Raw genomic sequence first — 18,293 nt, forward strand, 5'->3', positions numbered from 1 at the left:
TGAAGAAGGGTGATGAATTCTCTGATTTTCTGAGAACTTTCAACTCAGTCTAAAGCGCCAAGTCTCAACAATCCTGAGTGTCACATAAAGTAAGTATTCTTTCACTAAGCCAGAGGAATCGATGTCCCTTGTTCTCTTTTTATTGGACCGTCCTAAGCATGATAAGGCTTGTGTCACTGGGCTGTCTTAAACACACCGTTCATTTTTATGAGAAAGTATGTGAAATATTAGGCCCCACTATGGAAGCCATGACAAGTACTCATAGAGCAAAGTATACCCCGGTTCGTAAATTCTTATCTGTTCTCACTTCCGCTACCACAGTCAAGGTCCTACTTCCTTTCACACTCACAACTGTCAGCATTGCTACTTGCTTCTTATACACGAGCCTTGACAGTCTTATTGCCCTGTACTCACTGAGGAAACCATAGTCCAACCTTGAAATTTGGAGACCAGATATCGGGAATTGGGCAGTTTGTCTTGAGACCTTTTGAAGGAATGAGGATCTTAATAACAGAGCCAGAAGGATCCCATGCCCCCTGCTGTCTTCCTGGGGCTAGATCTGCCCACACTTGCCCTCATCAACTTTTTCCTATCAAATTCTAGCATCTCGTCTCAGAGAATTCTGAAGCAAACAGCTAGATTCAACTAAATGCCAATAAGCTTGAAGAGACGACTCATAGTTTCTTCTTAAACTTAAGATATAACCCCTCTTCCTTATTTATGGGATTATTTTACACTCTATAGAAGTTACCCGTAAATCTTAACCCTACTCTCTCAACTGTTGCCTATTTCAGTGCTCACATTTGGGTACGGATTTCTTTGTAATACTCTGAAGAATAGTTACTTTAGTAATCACTGAGTTAGTTCTAAAGCGAAGCCTTGCAGTGACCACGAAAACACAGTTACCTTGTTTGACAAGGTTGCTCATTGCACTTTCGAATTTGTGGCTCTGGCTTAGTTAAGTACTTGCATTTCTTGTTGTCCACAATGCTGATATTCTTGCTCATGATTTTTGTGCAGGACACTGTTGTCTTCCTCTCTCCTGCAAAGAGCAGATTGGACACATAATGCGATGTCATTACAGGCTTTTGTGAAGTGGAGATATTCATATAGTTTAAACAATGTATATTATCCCAATGAAAATGATATTATTTAAAAGTCATATAACAAAGTGTACCTCTGTAGGCTTAAGGGCCTTTCCTTCAAAGATAAATGGTACTTCCTATGTTACAAAGTGATTGAGGTAGGACAAGTTAAGAAGATGCTGATTCAAGAGTTATTTTAGGGATCTGGCCATCTTCTAGCAATAAGTAGTCAAATGCCTTGTGTCTAGAACATTCTGAGACTATTCTCCATTATGAGAAGTCTCAAAAGCACGTCCACAGGTACATGCATAGATTTCATTGCTAGTGTGTACATTACCAGTTCTGTAGTGAGCTTCACAGAGTATCACACGCTTTGGAGTGCACCTTATAGCTTCATCCTTAGCGCTTCTGACAAAAGCCCTAGTAATTCTAGAAATGACTGTCACTTTTCTATGATAAAACTGTGAATTTATTATGTTAAAAACTCTTTTATAGTAAAAACTACTTGTATTTATTTTTCTTAAAGACACATACATATACCACTCTGTTGATATTAGCATCAACTTTAAAGTCCAGTAAATGTGTTCTAATTTCTTTTCTCGCAACCTAAGTCTTATAGATAGTATCCAATTAATAGATTTAATAATGTATTTAATTTGTTGTTTAATGTTATCAGCAAAAAAATGTTAAAGACAGAGGGCCATCTTGATTTTTGGGTTCACTGAATGATGAAAATGTCAACTGCAAACAAAAGGAATAAATTACTGGAACAGAAATTTACGACAAATCTGGTTCATGAATGATTGTTGGTACTAAAAACCGAAGTTGCAAGCTTAAAATAATATAAAGATACTTCTGTTATACCAAATAAAATAGAAAATAAAAATACATCTTACTACTAAAACAATACTGAAAACGGCAATTATATTTTAGTAAATTTTCTTTGGCTAATAAAATATATCTTGGAACCCATACACAATAGTAACTTCAAAACTGAAAATCAAGACAATGATATCCCTAAACATAATTTTTCTGTAAAACACATTCTTAAATATTGAAAAATCAAAGCATCTGAATGCTGAGAGGTCACCTCCAGTTTGGAGCTGAAGGCTGGTTACGTCCTTACGACCTGGAGTCAGCTACGAAGAGCAGCAGCTGTGAGCTGTGTGTGCTAAGATGGCAGGGGACTGAGAGGAGAACGTGGGGTATTCTGCCTCTTACCCTCTTTTCACCCCCTCCTCCTTGACTTATTATTTTCCTCATACTAAATATTTTCAGGATACATAAGCATATTAATAACACTTCTTTTTTTTTTCCAAAAAGTACCTCCTTATGTCTATTCAAAACTTTCTTCCTTCAACCTGCCCACTGTAGTACAGTGTGAGGGACCGTGGATACTGCTACCTATCAAATTCTACGTCTCGTCTCAGAGAATTCTGAAGCAAACAGCTAGATTCAACTAAACGCCAATAAGCTTGAAGAGATGACTCATAGTTTCTTCTTAAACTTAAGATGTAACCCCTCTTCCTTATTTATGGGATCATTTTACACTCTGTAGAAGTTACCCGTAAATCTTAACCCTACTCTCTCAACTGTTGCCTATTTCAGTGCTCACACCATTGGATGCTGCTGCCTGCGGGGGGTGACTGAATCCCCAAGTGATACTAAAGACAATTTTCAAATGCACATTCTCATTTGGGGATATTTACTTCTATTGGTGCTTATAAATATTAAATAAATATATTAAATATATTAATATATATTCTGCTTGCATTCAAGAGATATATAAACATATCTATGTTTACATAGATATAGATACAGATAGATAAATATATGCTTATATATCTATGTTTATCTATCTGTATATCTGTCTGTCTATGTCTATTGGATGGAAACAGAATATCTTAATGGAGATGGCCCTGTGAATAAGAGATAAGCAGAGGAATGCAGACTTGCAAACTTTGGTGTAGTTGAGACTAGGAGAATGCAGGAGCCGAAGGCATGGAGATAGTGGAGCCCAGCAAGAAAGAAAATATCCTTGTGGCAATGGTGATTGGTGAGAAGTTCCAATTCAAGCAGTGAGTTAAAATGTGTGTGTTGGAGTTCATCTTGAGAGACAATTGTGTTATGTAAAATCCCCCTTGGTGCCCTGTGTTGCTTTTTGTTATGAAGGCCCCAGAGGGCAAGAGCATAGAGGGCCCATGTGTCCCTTGCTCTCTGTGCCTTCAGATGCTCCCTGAGCCTCTATGCCCCCTTAACACACTGTTTCATGCCCTGAACATTTTCTTGTTTATAAGCAACACTTTTGTATCTAGATGATAAGGGCGTTGGCTTTGCAATCCTCAACAAGACGCTCTTCACGTTTTACTTCCCGAATCCCTGCCTGTGATCAATATAGCCTCACTCTTTATATAGTCACAGGACAGTATCTGGGTCACTCTCCTTCATTGCTTCTCCCAGATTACTGTGTTGTTTTTGACACTGCTTCTAAAAAAAAAAATCTAAAATCATAGTACCTTAATGGTTTTCCCAGTACCATCTTCTCAGTTTTTAGTTCTATTTTCTTTCCAACAATCTTGATTTTTGTCCCATTTATGAAATAATAATTTCTTATATGAAATAAAAATTCCTTTTATAACAATAATAACTTACTCCTGTCTGGATGTTTCATAACCTTTTCTCTATTTTTTTTTTTGTCATCTTTTATGTTCCCATCCTGTTAGTGCACGGTATCTGACAATTTCTACAACCCAAACAGGTCCTCTAACCCCTCAACCCTACCACCTCTTCAAAGTCCTTGAAGTCCATGCACCTTCAATTCCCACTTCATACAACTGTTTGAACTCAACACATACAGTCTCAGGCCATCACTTACTCCTTTCTTGCTTTTGAAAATCCCCATTACTGCTCTATAAGAGTATTTGCAAACCATACACATCCAGAAGGGACCGCACACTCACAGGGATTGAAGTCACGATAAATTCATGACCCGGAATTCAACTGGACCATTAGTGCTACTTCAGACCGAAATGCATGTTCCCATTAAGATGCAGATGAAAGGGCCAGCCTCTCCCTGGGGCACTGGCCAGATGTTAAGCATCACGAAAGCACTAATAAACTCGGTTAAAATCACTCAGTGTCAATGATAATTTAAATTCCTATTGTAAGTGGCCCCTTTGATGCTCATGTTTCTGTAAATAAGCAAAGACATGGGTGGATAGGGCAATTTGAGTCCCTAAATGAAAGCTGATCACACCCCTTCCCATCTTTGAGCAAAAGTTCTAGCACTCAGTCATCCAGACTACCCTTATGCCAGCACAGATACTTTGAACATACCATAAAAACCTTAAAGAAACACAACGACCTTAACTGTTCCGCTTTCCTAAAACGTCCAGGGTTGTTTTAAACACTTTATACTGACTTTTTGATATCTCCACGCTTAGTGAGCTCTAGGCCACCCTTAGCCATGTCTCTATGTTAGAAGGGCACACTTTCTCTACTGGCTTAGTGGAGGGACTGTCATTACTGACAGAAGGACAGTTTCGTGATTGGAGCCAAAAGAAATCTGCCTTTGCAGCAGGGTCTGCTGTGACGGAGGAAAACAGCAACTATCTGCGTAGAGAATTCTTGTGAGCTGGCTGAGAAACGCCCTCCAAGGAGGTGCCCTGTGGCATTGCAAGATTAGTCCTAGTAGAAAGATTCTCTTGTGCAGGTGAACGGTTTGAGAGAACAGCCGCAGCAGGAACAAGAGAGACAACAGCAATCAAGGGGATGCAGAAAGGTGGCTGGATGGTAGAAGGCTCTAGAAGCCAGAGAAGAGAAACTGCAAGTCCTGATCACTAGAAGAGTTCCGGGGAACTGCTAAGTCTTTAGGGCAAAATGTCTAACAGTCCTGGCTAACATGCTGTAACACTGACCTCTGGCCATGATAGAGGGGAACTTACTAGTTGTATTATTTTTCCATTTTTTAGTAAGACATTATGACTAAGGTAACTTAAAGATGAGTTTCTTTTGGGCTTACGGTGTCAGAGGGCTAGAGTCCCTGATGGTGGGGTAGAGGTAGCAGGCTGTAGGTGGCTGGAGCAGCAACTGAGAGCTCACATCCTAGGGCAACCAGGATGCAGAAGGAACGAACTGGGAATGCATGTAGATTTAAGACCTCAAAGTTGTCCCCAGAGACATTTCCTCAGCATGAACAGGGGACCCTGTATTCAAACGCCTGGGCCTTATGGGTGATATCTCCTTCAAGCCACCATAGGAAAGGAGTAAAAAGTGCCACCATAGAGGCCTGCACGAGAGTACATATTGTTGCTGTCCCTACCTCCTGCAGCCACCAGCTGCTGATAGATGCTGAGAGCTATGAAAATGCCCAAGAGTAGCCCTTGAAGAACTCCTTGCGGGCATGTGGTTTTGTAATCTGACTTAAAGACACGAACTCAGTCGATATGTAACAATTCCATTCTTCCTGTCTTTCTTTTAGTGCTCACTTTATATTTCTCTTTTCAAAGCTCCTCTATGTCCCTTGTCACCCTCACTCTCAGCAAAGTGGCCTTTGTGGACAGAACAGACGCAACTGAAAATGAATTATTGTATGTTTCTCAAGCTGCTTGTTAGCCTGTGTCTAGGGATAGGCTGTCCATGGTTTTGTAAAGCCAACAAAATTACTCATTTCTTTCTTTCCCGTGCCACCCGGATAATGTGCCATCCGGATATTGTTCCAGCAATTTCTCGCTCTCTCCTAGTCTGATGCTCTCCTGTTGAAAATGCACATAGACAAAGGATGATGTACACTGTGTCTTATTGGAGCCAACAACAAACGGGGAACCCTTTGACTTCCACTCCCTCCCTACAGTTACTGCCACGTTTGCTTCTCTCTTCTTCCAGCAACACGGACTGAGTTAGAGCTCCTCTCCTTAGTTTTCTTTTCCCCTTTGCATATGGTGGCTTTTGCATTTTTATACATGACTGTAATATATTTTGGTCATATTCACTATATTGTTTGCCCTCTTGCTCTCATCAATCCCCTTCCATTTCCTAACTTGGTCTCCCTTCTACTTTTATGACTTTTGTGTGTGCGACCCAGTGAGTTTTATTAGGGTTACCCAGATGAGCATGGGTAAGGCTTCCTTTACTGTAGTGCACTTATCTTCCCAGTGGCTCTACCACTAAAGCCATGCTTCTCCTTCCCAAGCAACCATCAACTGCCTATGGGTTCTAAGGCAAGTATGGAGACCTCGGGGGTCCCTTCCCTTTCCATGGCAGAACACTGATGGGGCCCTTTTACTATTTTGCTATGAAATCATCCTACTTGGTCTTTTGAGATAAATATCGTATTAGAATTAATTTTACAGCACTAGCACTGACCTCTTTGTTTTACGTCTAATAAAAATGCATCTTTTTATTAGACGCTAATCAGTTCTGCATGGACTTGGCTACTTAGTAGATTTTGGCCTTTGGTTGTTCTGTCCTCCTTGTAGCATTTCTCTCGCTTGCCAGACAGATAGCACTGTGGCTCCCATATTCATTCCCTGCATTGCTTTTAATCAGCATTGCCTTTTCTTCTCCTCTCTCCAAAGGCTCAATGGTAGAACACCCCAAATGTCAATCTTCTAACAGCTTTCTCTTTGTCTCCAGTCACTCTTTCAGTGACTCCATCTAGTCTCATTATATTTACTATGTTATTCATATGTTACGTGTGAATAACTTAATATTCCCTCTCCAACACCAGGCTTATATCCCCAACTGCACACTTGACATCACATTAGACCAGCATGTATTTCTTACTTCTGTTGAAGCCCTTGATCCTGACTAATCCTGACATTTCAGCCTTTCCTTTGCAAGTAATGATGACAGCATTCAGTCATTTGGAAGAACCATTCCGGTCGCCACGACTCTTCAGCTTCACATCTAGCTCAACAGCACGATTCATGAGTTCTCCTCCTCCCCTGCTGCCAACTGGCCTAATTCGCCTGTTTCCACAATTGTTGGAGTGCCGCATCTGCCTTTTTGCTCTGTTCCATTGGAGTAGCAGAGAAGAACACCTTCTTTGTACCTCCTATCACCCACAGAAGAGGGGTAGCAGGAAGCACCTAGCAATCGTCCGCACATCTGGTCTACCCTTGCTTCCCTTTACCCAGCGCTCTGCTCTACATTACAGCTTCAGCCTGTGCTCCCCCTAGAGTTTGACTCAGCATGGCTTCATTGGAGGACTTTCTGAAAATCTAGTTGATGGTGCACTGCCTCCTTCTCACTTTCCCCTCCCCTGATTATTGTCCTCATTTCTTATTTTAGTATTCAGGATATATTCATGCAGTATTTCTTTTATTATTCAGGATACTTTTATCTATCCTGTTTTCTGTTTGTTTCATTAGGATTTGATGTGTGTGTGTTTCCATATAAAGATAAAAATTGTCTCTCAAGAGCTGTGATAAATTGTGTTGTAATTTTTATGGGGATTATATTGGCTTTGTATGTGGCTTTTGGTAATATGACTATATTTACTGTAATAATCTTATCAATCCATGAGCATAGGAAATTGTTCCATATTATGATATCTTCTTCAATATCTCCACAGTATTTTACAGTTTTTTTTTATCATGCAAGTATTTTACTTGCTTGGTTAGAGTTACCCCATGATATTTTATATTTATTGAGTCTTCTGTGAAAAGTGTTGTTTCTCTGATTTCTTCAAGGCAGCTGGCTACTTAGCTGAAAGTGTTTATCAGATGCTAATAGTAATAGAATGTATATCATGGCCTGAATGGTGTGTCTGGAACCTGGTATGCTGTAAACAAACACATTACTCTCTATGTCATAAATATAACAACCATCTCAGTGAGTGAAATGGAACAAGGGTGAGGTGCCTTTTCAGTTTAAGTAAGATTCTTTTTCCATGAAAGAGTTCAGATGTTCAGCGGGTACACACATTGTAATGAACGTAGTTTACAAACCTTTACGTATTCTTGAATTGTAAATTAGAGATTGTAGATCTATTGTAACTATCAATGGTTAATCAGAAAACAACTGTTCCATGTTTTGAAAAGAAAGAAGTTTTAAAATTCTTCACCTCCTCCACAGGTGGCATTGCAATCCTCCCAGCCTGCATGTGTCCACATGAAGAGAGGTTCTGGCTCCTTGGAGCTCTGGTTGTCTGGAAGTGGGTCTGATGGAACTGTATATTCATAGTGAAGACCGTAATTCTGATCCTGAAACAGGAGTACCTGTGACACACAGAGTGATTAAGGAATATAATTTAAACCAGGGCAAATTCAACGACAGAACCTACAAATATATTGATACTTAAAAATATGAGTTACACAATGAACACAACAGACATTACTTTTAAAATGTCATATTTTTTTCAAAGATGGAGAGTCACCTGTGAACTAAACATGTCTCAATGAATGAGGCCGGAAATAACTGACCTTTTTTTTTTCTTTTAGATTTGGCAGACCATTTTCCAAAGCGTGATATGTGTATATGATGATATTTTGGTGTGTATGTGTTCTAGGGGCAGAGACGTATGCTGCATCTGATGTCAAGATATAAAATAAACCGTGGATTTCCCACCCTTATGAAGAGATGGAAAGGAAGTCAATATGAGGTGTGCTGTCCGTTTTATGCCAACTTGACAAAGCTAGAGTCATTTGAAGAGAGAGCCCCTCAAATGAGAAAATATCTGCACCAAAATGGTCAGTAGGCAAGCCTATGCAGCTGAGGCATTTCTTAATTATAGATGTAGCAGCATCTCCTGGAGACACAGACGGCAACTGCACAAAGCAGACCAAGATGTGAGTGACCAGCCCCCCAGCTGGATAGGCCCTAGGCATTGGGGCAAAACCCCAGGCCCCTCCCCCACCCACTTCCGCTGGAAAGATTAGCTATCCTAATATCAAACAAAATAGACTTTAAACTAAAGTAATCAAAAGAAATGAAGAAGGTTATTTCATATTCATCACAGGAAAAGAATCCATCAAGATGAAGTTTCAATCCTGAAAATTTATGCCCCAAATATAAGGGCATCCGCATTTGTAAAAGAAACATTACTAAAGCTTAAATTACATATTAAACCCCACACACTAATAGTGGGAGATTTCTACACCCAACTCTTGCCAATGAGCAGGTCTACCAGACAGAAAACGAACAGGGAAACAAGAGTACTATTAGATGTTATGACTCAAATGGGCTTAATAGATATCTATAGAACATTCCCCCCCCCCCAAACATAAAAGGATATAATTTCTTCTCAACACCTCATGGAACCTTCTCTAAAATTAATCATATACTTGGTCACAAAGCAAATCTAACAGATACAAAAAAGTTGCAATAAACCCCTGTATCTTGTGAGATCACCATGGTTTAAGTTAGAATTCAACAACAATGCAAATTCCAGGAAGCTTACAAGCTCATGGAAATTGAATAATACTCATCTGAATCACCCCTGGGTCGAGGAAGAAATAAAGAAGGAAATTAAAGACTTCCTAGAATTCAATGAAAAAGAATGCACAACATACCCAAACTTATGGGACACAATGAATGCAGTACTTAGAGGAAAGTTCATAGCACTAAATGCCTACATAAAGAAGTCAGAGAAATCCCACACTAGCAAATTAAGAGAACACCTGAAAACTCTAGAACAAAAATAAGCAAACTCGCCTAGGAGGAGAAGATGCCAGGAAATAATCAAATTGAGGGCTGAAATCAATAAAATAGAAACAAAGAGAAGAATGCACAGAATCAGTGAAACAAAGTGTTGGTTCTTTGAGAAAATCAACAAGATAGACAAATCCTTGTCCAAACTAACCAAAAGGCAGAGAAAGTATATCCAAATTAACAAAATCAAAAATGAAAAGGGGTGCATAACAACAGACACTGACAAAATCAAGCTAAACATCAGATCATACTCCAAAAGCTATACTCCACAAAATTAGAAAATGTGAAAGAAATGGACAACTTTCTTGATAGGCTCCATATATTGAAATTAAGCCAAGACCACATAAACATATTAAACAGACTTAAAACCCCTAAGGAAATAGAAGCAGTCATTAAAATTCATCAAAAAAAAAGACCAAGACCAGATGTCTTCAGCATAGAATTCTACCAGAATTTCAAAGAAGAGCTAATCCCAATACTCCTCAAATTGTTTCACACAATAGAAACAGAAGGAACATTGCCAAACTCCTTCTTATAAGGCTACAGTTACCTTGATACCCAAACCACACAAAGATGAAACAAAGAAAGAGAACTACAGATCATTTTCCCTCATGAACATCGATGCAAAAGTACTCAATAAACTACTGGCAAACTGAATCCAAGAACACATCAAAAAAAGAAAGAAAGAAAGAAAGAAAGAAAGAAAGAAAGAAAGAAAGAAAGAAAGAAAGAAAGATCCACCGTAACCATGTAAGCTTCATCCCAGAGAGGCAGGGTTGGTTCTATATACAGAAATCTGTCAATGTAATCCCCCAAATAAATAAACTGAAAGAAAAAAATATGATCATCTCATTAGATGTTGAACAAACCTTCAACAATATCCAATAATCCTTCATGATAAAGGTTTTGGAGAGATCAAAAATACAAGGAACATATCTAAACATAATAAAAGCAATTTATAGCAAGCTGACAGGCAACATCAAATAAAATGAAGAGAAACTCAAAGCGATTCCACGAACATCAGGTACAAGACAAGGCTGCTTGCTCTCTCTGTATCTATTCAATATTGTATGCAAAGTTCTAGGTAGAGCAAGAAGACAACAAAAGTAGATCAAAGGATACAAATTGGAAAGTATCGCTATCACAGATGATATGATTGCTTACATAGGTGATATAACTATCACTATTTGCAGATTATATGATTGTATACATAAGTGATCCCCAAAACTCTACTTCATAAGCCTATACTGATAAATACCTTCAATCACGTGGTGGGATACAAGATTAACTCAAAAAAAAAATCAGATGCCCTCCTAAATACAAATGATAAATGAGATGAGAAAGAAATCAGAGAAACTCACCCTTCACAAATATATCTTGGGGTAACTCTATTCAAACAAGTGAAAGACCTGTATGACAAGAACTTTAAGTTTCTAAAGAAGTAAATTGAAGAAAATATCAGAAAATGGAAAGATCTCCCATGCTCTTGGATAGGTAGGAACAACATAATGAAAATGGCAATCTTACCAAAAGCAGATTCACTGCAATCCCTATCAAAATACCAAAACAATTCTTCACAGACCCTGAAAGAACAATACTAAACTTCATATAGAGAAACAAAAAAACCAGAATACCTAAATTAATCCTGTACAAAAAAGGACCTTCAAGAGGCATCACCATTTCTGACTTCAACTCTATTATAGAGCTATAGTAGGAAAACAGCTTGATATTGGCATGAAAAGCAGACAGGAGGACAAATAGAACCAGATTGAAGATCGTGACATTAATTGACCCACTATGAACATGTGATTTTTGACAAAAAAGCCAAAATGGTACAATACAAAAAAAAAGAAAAAGAAAAGAAAAAAAGAAAGCATCTTTAACAAATGGTGCTGGCATAACTGGACGTGGACATGTAGAAGATTGCAAATAGATCCATATCTATCACCATGCGTAAAACTTAAGTCCAAATGGACCAAAGATCTCAACATAAATGCAGTTACACTGAACCTGATGGAAGAGTAAGTGGGAAGTACCCTTGAATGCAATGGCACAAGAGACCACTTCCCAAACAGAATGCCAATAACACAGACACTGTAATGCTATTTTGGTTTTCACTGGTATCCAATGTCAAGGTCAGAATGGGATCATCTTGAATTTTATACAGAAATATTATATAAAATATATATAATTTACATATATTATATAACATATATGTGTCTATGCATATATTTTAAACAAAGGAAAATAAATGGACCTATATTTTTCACAAAATTTCATAAAGTATGTTAAATGTTAACTGTATAAAACGTGTCATGTCTGTGAACCTGACAGTCTGTGCAAACAGTTGGTACATTAATTTCCATATATATTTTTAAGGTATGTGCTTGGGGAGGCATATTGGATATTTATCCATTTTCTAGAGTAGTTATAATTATAGGTGATTCAGAGTTAATACAACTTGCAAAGAAACATAAGTGAGCCCATTTCAACTGAAGTTTTCTTACTTTCTCTCAGATTTTGTTTAACATTTTGAAAGAAGTGTTACAACATATTTGATGTGGGGATTGTGCAGTTAGTATTTTGGCTTTATGAACATTATCTCAAGGATACAATTAATAGCTTTTTTTTTTAAGTTTTCAAATCTGAAACCTACTGGGTACCAAGTTTAGAGTATATCACAGTACTGATTATGGTTTAAATACTTCTTCAGCTATTGCCAATTATAAATTACTTTCAACCTACTAAGGAGTGAACTTTGCATTTTTTATTGTCATGACAATACTACCGTGTAATTTTAAATTTGGCAAAATGACCATACTAACAGCTACTTGCCATCCTACTTAATTACATGAAAACAATCCTGTTTCCCACATGAGCTACCTTTTCAGTGCTATCAAATAGCTAATGTCACTTAAAACCAATAAATTGGCGACAGAACCACAGCTCTTTGGCAGAATCCTTTGCAAAAGGAAAGTGTCAGCATGTTACAGTGACGGGCACTCATTGAGGCAATGGCCACACAAGACATCGCCTTTCAAGTCAAGGACCAGTTTTCAATCCGCAATAGTCATTAAGAGAACTATCTCAGAGATACAGTTCCCTTTAAAATCACCAAATACATCCAGGTCCCACACATACCTTATTTTGGACCTGGCTCACTGGGCTCACTATGTTCTGTGATTCCAGGAAAAGCTTTGGCAATTATTAGTCGGATTAAAAGCTCTGCTGCAAGAAAAGTCTCTGGTTCCGGGGTCTGGCATGTGCTGTTTTCAGACTTTAAGCAAAGGCTCGTTCCATGTTTCAGTCTTGTATTGTTCTTAAGTAGGTTCAAACTCATCTATGTGATTATAGGATGTAGGTAAACATGGTAGCGCTTTCCAGTATCAAATCACTAAAAATGTTTGCTATTGATGTCATTTCCCACCAATCAGTCAGAGAAGATGCTAAGCCTTTTCTCTGGACAGCAGAGGACAGACAGGATCTTCAAATTGAAATTGTGAAGTGGGATATAAAGGAACTGTGAGGAGATGCGTAAAGGGACTGTTCAAAGACCATATACAATTATGAGCCAAGACTTCCACAGAAGAACAGAACTGAACGCTAATTTTTTAGTGAAAATGAAATCATGTTGACAACATTTCACTTATTCTTTAACCTTCTTACATAGGGCAACTGTGTGCATTAAATGTTCTGAACTTTTATGCAAAGCCCCTGGTCAGCTTCCTATCCACACTGTCCGAGGGATAGTATTATTTATACTGGTCAGAAAGCACACACTGCTCACTTTGCCCTTTTGTTACTGTTAAAGCAAAAGGACTGCATTTTATATAAAGCCTGGAAATTTAAATCCTGGTTTCTGGACCAGCAGCGGTGATGTCAGGGAGGAACTGTGAAAATTATGTGGATCTCACATTCTGACCTAAACCAAGTGCACCAGAAGGTACTTTTACAAAGAGCCCCAGACAAGAGGTCCATCCAAATAAGATAAGCAGTGAGTTATGGTGTGACTTGAATCTCTGGATCCTATAAGGAGCAATAGAGATGTCTATAGCCAAGGAAAGACCAGTTCAACTGGAGTGAAGATGTTAAATAAGGTGACACATCCCACTACAAGCAAGCGAATCCATGTGTCAGAGTGGTTTTCTGTGCGTGTGTGTACAGGAGGTGTTGAATCCTTGGATTTTAGATTTCTTACTGCCGATAGAATGAAAACTCATTCTATCTGTACAGTCACTATTCTGAATAATTAACCATCAGCCCGAAGTGCCTTGAAAAAAAGCCCATGAACATCCTAGCAACCCAGACACAATCCCACTGTTCAAGCCCTTTCCCTTCCAATTCTCTTAATGCACATTTAGTATTTTGCTATATGGTGAAGAACATTGCAGTTCCAATGCATGAAAATGTGCAGTGTTCATAACTTAGAGTAATCCATTAACCTGGTGAGAAATACAGAATGGAGACTGAGTTTGCCAAATCCCTCCTCTCAAAACAATATGTTATCAACGATGCCTTCTACAGACACAGATGAGACCCATTAAGTGGATATTACTTGCTTTGTCTTGATAAAGACACATTCTGGTTAGTAACTGAATGCTTTTAGGGAGAAAAGAGTTCCGTGTTCCTTGGTGGTGATAGATTTCAACTGTGAGTTTTTTAATTCCCTAGAACATCTTGCTCCTCTTTAAGCAATCACTAACTTTAGATACCATGATTTTAACGTTCCTGCAAATATCTTATCTCTTAAACAATTTAAAATGCTGATCTGACAATTCTGATTTTAAGAACAAATAGGAGGGAGAGGGAGAGAGAAAGAGGGAGGAAGGAGAGAGGGAAGGAGGGAGGGGAAAGGGGAGAGAGAGGAGAGCAACAATTTCTTTGCCACGAGAATCTGATTTTGCAACACTACCCCAATTTCTTCCTCTTACCAGGAGATGTAAAGGTGTGGTTGTAGGGCCTTTGGCAGAGATCTTCTCCCACAGGCCTCGTCTTATGTAATGAACTGTAGTTCCAGCTAAGTTGAAGGCTCCAGAATGTTCTATCTTCCAGTCACTGTTTATTGACTGTTTGCCAGCATCTCGAAGAGCTTTAAGAAAATGAAACACAAGATGAGCGTGGACAACGCTACTGATGCACGTCCTCTTGGCACTGTTCTCTTACAAGCATTTCAATGTGCCTTCCATTCTAACACAAATCCTAAGTCATTGCCCTGTTGCTACTGAAGTCAAAAGAGTTTTCAACCATCTGTTGCGTCTCCCCCAGAAGTTGTTCTGCTGCTTCTGCTCCCATCAATACCAGCAACAAGCTCATGAAAGTATTGAAATTTACTGCATCAATCTTCTCTATAAAATAGTTTGGTTTTTTTTCCCTTCAAGACAAGGTTTCTCTGTAGTTTTGATGCCTATCCTGGAACTAGCTCTTGTAGACAAGGCTGGCCTTGAACTCACAGAGATCTGCCTGCCTCTGCCTCCCGAGTGCCGGGATTAAAGGCATGCGCCACCACCACCTGGCATATAATATATAATATAATCCTTATTATAAAATATCTTAAAGGAAAGTTAAAAAGCATACATAATCTTACTTTATGAGATCAATGTTCAATTGTTAATCCTTACTTGAAAGTAATATGTTGATAGAAACATCTCAGAACATTGTCCACGTCCATTAAAACCAACAAATGGACATAACTCAGACAATGTTAAGGTTTTTTGGGGGAAAAAAAGGAAAATTACTAATGGATTTGTGTATAAGATTTAGCATTTGTTAATATTTTTGTAAATTATATTAGATATTTTGAGTTATATTTTTGTCTAATGTTGTACATGGATCAATGTTTTCCCACTTCCATGCTTTTATTTCAGGTTACAGTGATCAGTTTATGGTTCCTGAAAATCTCTAATAAAAAAGCTTTAAAATGCCCATTGGGGTTTATGGACTATGATATTCAGACTCTGTTCATGTCTTGGCTTTCAGCATTTCCTAGAAAATGGCATACACATGTACATGCGAATCCAGCCAACTTATTGGCTCAAGAGTCTCTTCATCCAGAACCAGGAGTTTGTACAAATCATGTTTCTTGATTGTTTCTTTTTACTTCATTAACTTAAATATATTTTTGAAAATCTTGCTTCTGACAATCAGTGGAACTGCTCTGCTTCTCACTAGACAATGTATGGAGAAACAGTCTTCAAACTTCCAATGTCTGAGGGTGGAGAACAAAGCTGGGATAATTTCTACGATTAATTAGCAGTCTTGTTGAAGATATTTAACAGATCCCACACTGGGAAGTTGACCTTCTGCAGGGCACAGACTGGGAAGGTTTCATGGAGGGGGGAGGCACAAAGAGTGGAGTTCACACTGGCTAAGATAGCTAGCATTTGTTTTATGGAGCACTGGAGAAGAGTGAATTACAAGAGAAAAAAACGCTCCTAAAGCATTCACAGGGGACCTTTGACCTTAGAGCTGAATATTCAGCTTCAAACAATAGGGTGTAACTATCCAAAGCTGGGGAAAGAACAACTGCCAAGAACCTAAGGACTTTTAAACTTTTCAGTTCAAATAGGTATGGAGAAAAATGCAAATTCTAGGTAATTTCAAGGCGTGTTGCTTTTGAACATAGAGAACCTAAAAAAGCAGGTGGTCAAATAAATAAATAATTAAAAATAAAGATTTAACAGACTTCATATTAAAGCAACCTGAGACAATTATAACAAAGCTTTACCACAGTCTCATCATATGCAGCTGGTCCAGAAGTAAATTAACTCTTTAGGAAAATGAAGTTTAGACTCGGTAATAAAGAAAACGTAACATAGCCACTCATCCATGCTATGTTAATTATGTTCACCACCCAGTTAAAAACTTGCTGGGGATGTGGACATCAGAAAATTGACTTTGAATAATTAGGGAGGCATCAGCAATAAAATGAGATGAAAGAACCTTAGAGATAGTGGTACTAGTGAGTTAAGCCTTTAAATATGCACACACATTTATAAGAAGTTATGTAATAGTGGAGAGCAAGGGGAGCTGGAAAATATTCAAATCAAATGTATTAGAATATGAAGACATTCCAAATACTGAGCTTAATAAACAGGCTTAAAAACATATTAGACCATGACACTTTCATAGGAAAGAGCTAAAGCACAGGAAACAGAGACCTGATGAACGCAAACAGCACGGTGCACATGTGGGGACCACTCCGTGGGTGATACCCAAGTGACTGGAATTTTTAAAAAGGGAACGAGGACATATAAAGTATTTGAAAGCTCAGTGCTTAGAAATAATTTTAATTTTCTTAAAATAAAATCTCCAAATACAAAGGTCTTAAAAAGTACAAGGAACTCATGGGAGAAAATACAGACACAGAGACACACATACACATACACACAAAGCCACACAGGTAACATGGTGATTGGGAGAACATAGTTTAGAGTGGACCGGAAGGAAGAAAACTTGTTGCTTGTGAGCATTTTAAAAAAATGCCAAAACGTGGCTCTCACTCCTCAACAATGAAGCTTCATTTTGCAGCAGATGGAAACAATCACGGGAATCCCAAGTGGTCAAAATACAGAGCACTGACTGCTGGATACCCAACACCAGCTGATGCATCTACAATCTAACGCCTAATCACCAAGTTCAGGGAACATCACGGAGGAAGGGGAGGGAAGATAGTAAAACCCAGAGGAACAGGATGTCTGTCTCTGTGAGACTGTTCTCTACATACGGCAAGACAGCTTGAACTCTTTCATCCGCATGGTAGTGTAAATAAAACCTGCACAGTGACTACACTGGATGGAATCTTGCAGGAGTCCACCTCTAGATGGAGAGCTACATACAAGTAAGACTACATGCTGAGAGTCTCCAGGGACAAACCCCTATTGCTTATCCAGCCTTACATACAAATACATACAAGACTCAGCAGACTGTACACACACACACACACACACACACACACACACACACACAAACAGACATCTTCTGGCCTCCACATGCTTGTGCACAATTTAATGCAACTGCACATACATGTGCATGTACTACAAATTCACATACACACACATGAACACACACTAAACTCTTAAATGATAAATAAAATTTATTAAGGTTAAATGACAATCTGAAATATATAATAAAACATCAAAATGCATAAGCTAACCACTGATTTGAGAGAAAAATTTAAAACATTTTGATATCCCTTTATTCCTCTGTCTCTAGTTGATTAGACAAGAGGGATATCTGTAAGCTTGTAGAGAAGTTGAATTATACTGATCATAAAGACTATAGCTGGAAATTCCAGAATAACTCCTTGAGGTCAAAGGCGATAAACCAAGTCTCAATTTACACCTGACTGGATATATTCTTTTATCCTAAGACTTAACACTGGAAATGCTTCACAGAAAACTTACACAAATAGCTCAAAGTAACTGTACATTAAGTCTATTCAAACATAACTCCTAGATCTCAGCAGAAACCACAAAGGTGCTAGGGTAGCAACTTAACCTGAGGGTGCCCTGTAGATCACAGGTAAAGCTTTTGTAGCTCTCCAGTGTTACAGGAGGA

The 18,293-nt window shown here is 38.4% G+C and overlaps 1 protein-coding gene and 1 long non-coding RNA gene across 2 annotated transcripts in view; one reads left to right on the forward strand and one right to left on the reverse strand.

Moving 5' to 3' along the window:
- LOC126487845 (uncharacterized) overlaps window positions 1–18,293 on the forward strand; it is a 182,091-nt gene that overhangs the window by 101,100 nt on the left and 62,698 nt on the right. The window lies entirely within an intron of this gene.
- The window catches only part of Adamts19 (ADAM metallopeptidase with thrombospondin type 1 motif 19), a 175,119-nt gene that overhangs the window by 27,204 nt on the left and 129,622 nt on the right, over window positions 1–18,293 (reverse strand). Inside the window, exons 17-19 of the mRNA XM_050120872.1 lie at window positions 14,669–14,826; window positions 8,152–8,305; window positions 907–1,042 (exon numbers count right to left, since the gene is read on the reverse strand). Coding sequence (XP_049976829.1) covers window positions 907–1,042; window positions 8,152–8,305; window positions 14,669–14,826 — 448 coding nt within the window. The remainder of the gene's footprint in view (window positions 1–906; window positions 1,043–8,151; window positions 8,306–14,668; window positions 14,827–18,293) is intronic.

The sequence above is a fragment of the Alexandromys fortis genome, unplaced genomic scaffold (genome assembly GCF_014885135.2).
Source record: "Alexandromys fortis isolate MF-2015 unplaced genomic scaffold, M_Fortis_MF-2015_v1.1 scaffold_181, whole genome shotgun sequence".
Taxonomy (NCBI): domain Eukaryota; kingdom Metazoa; phylum Chordata; class Mammalia; order Rodentia; family Cricetidae; genus Alexandromys; species Alexandromys fortis.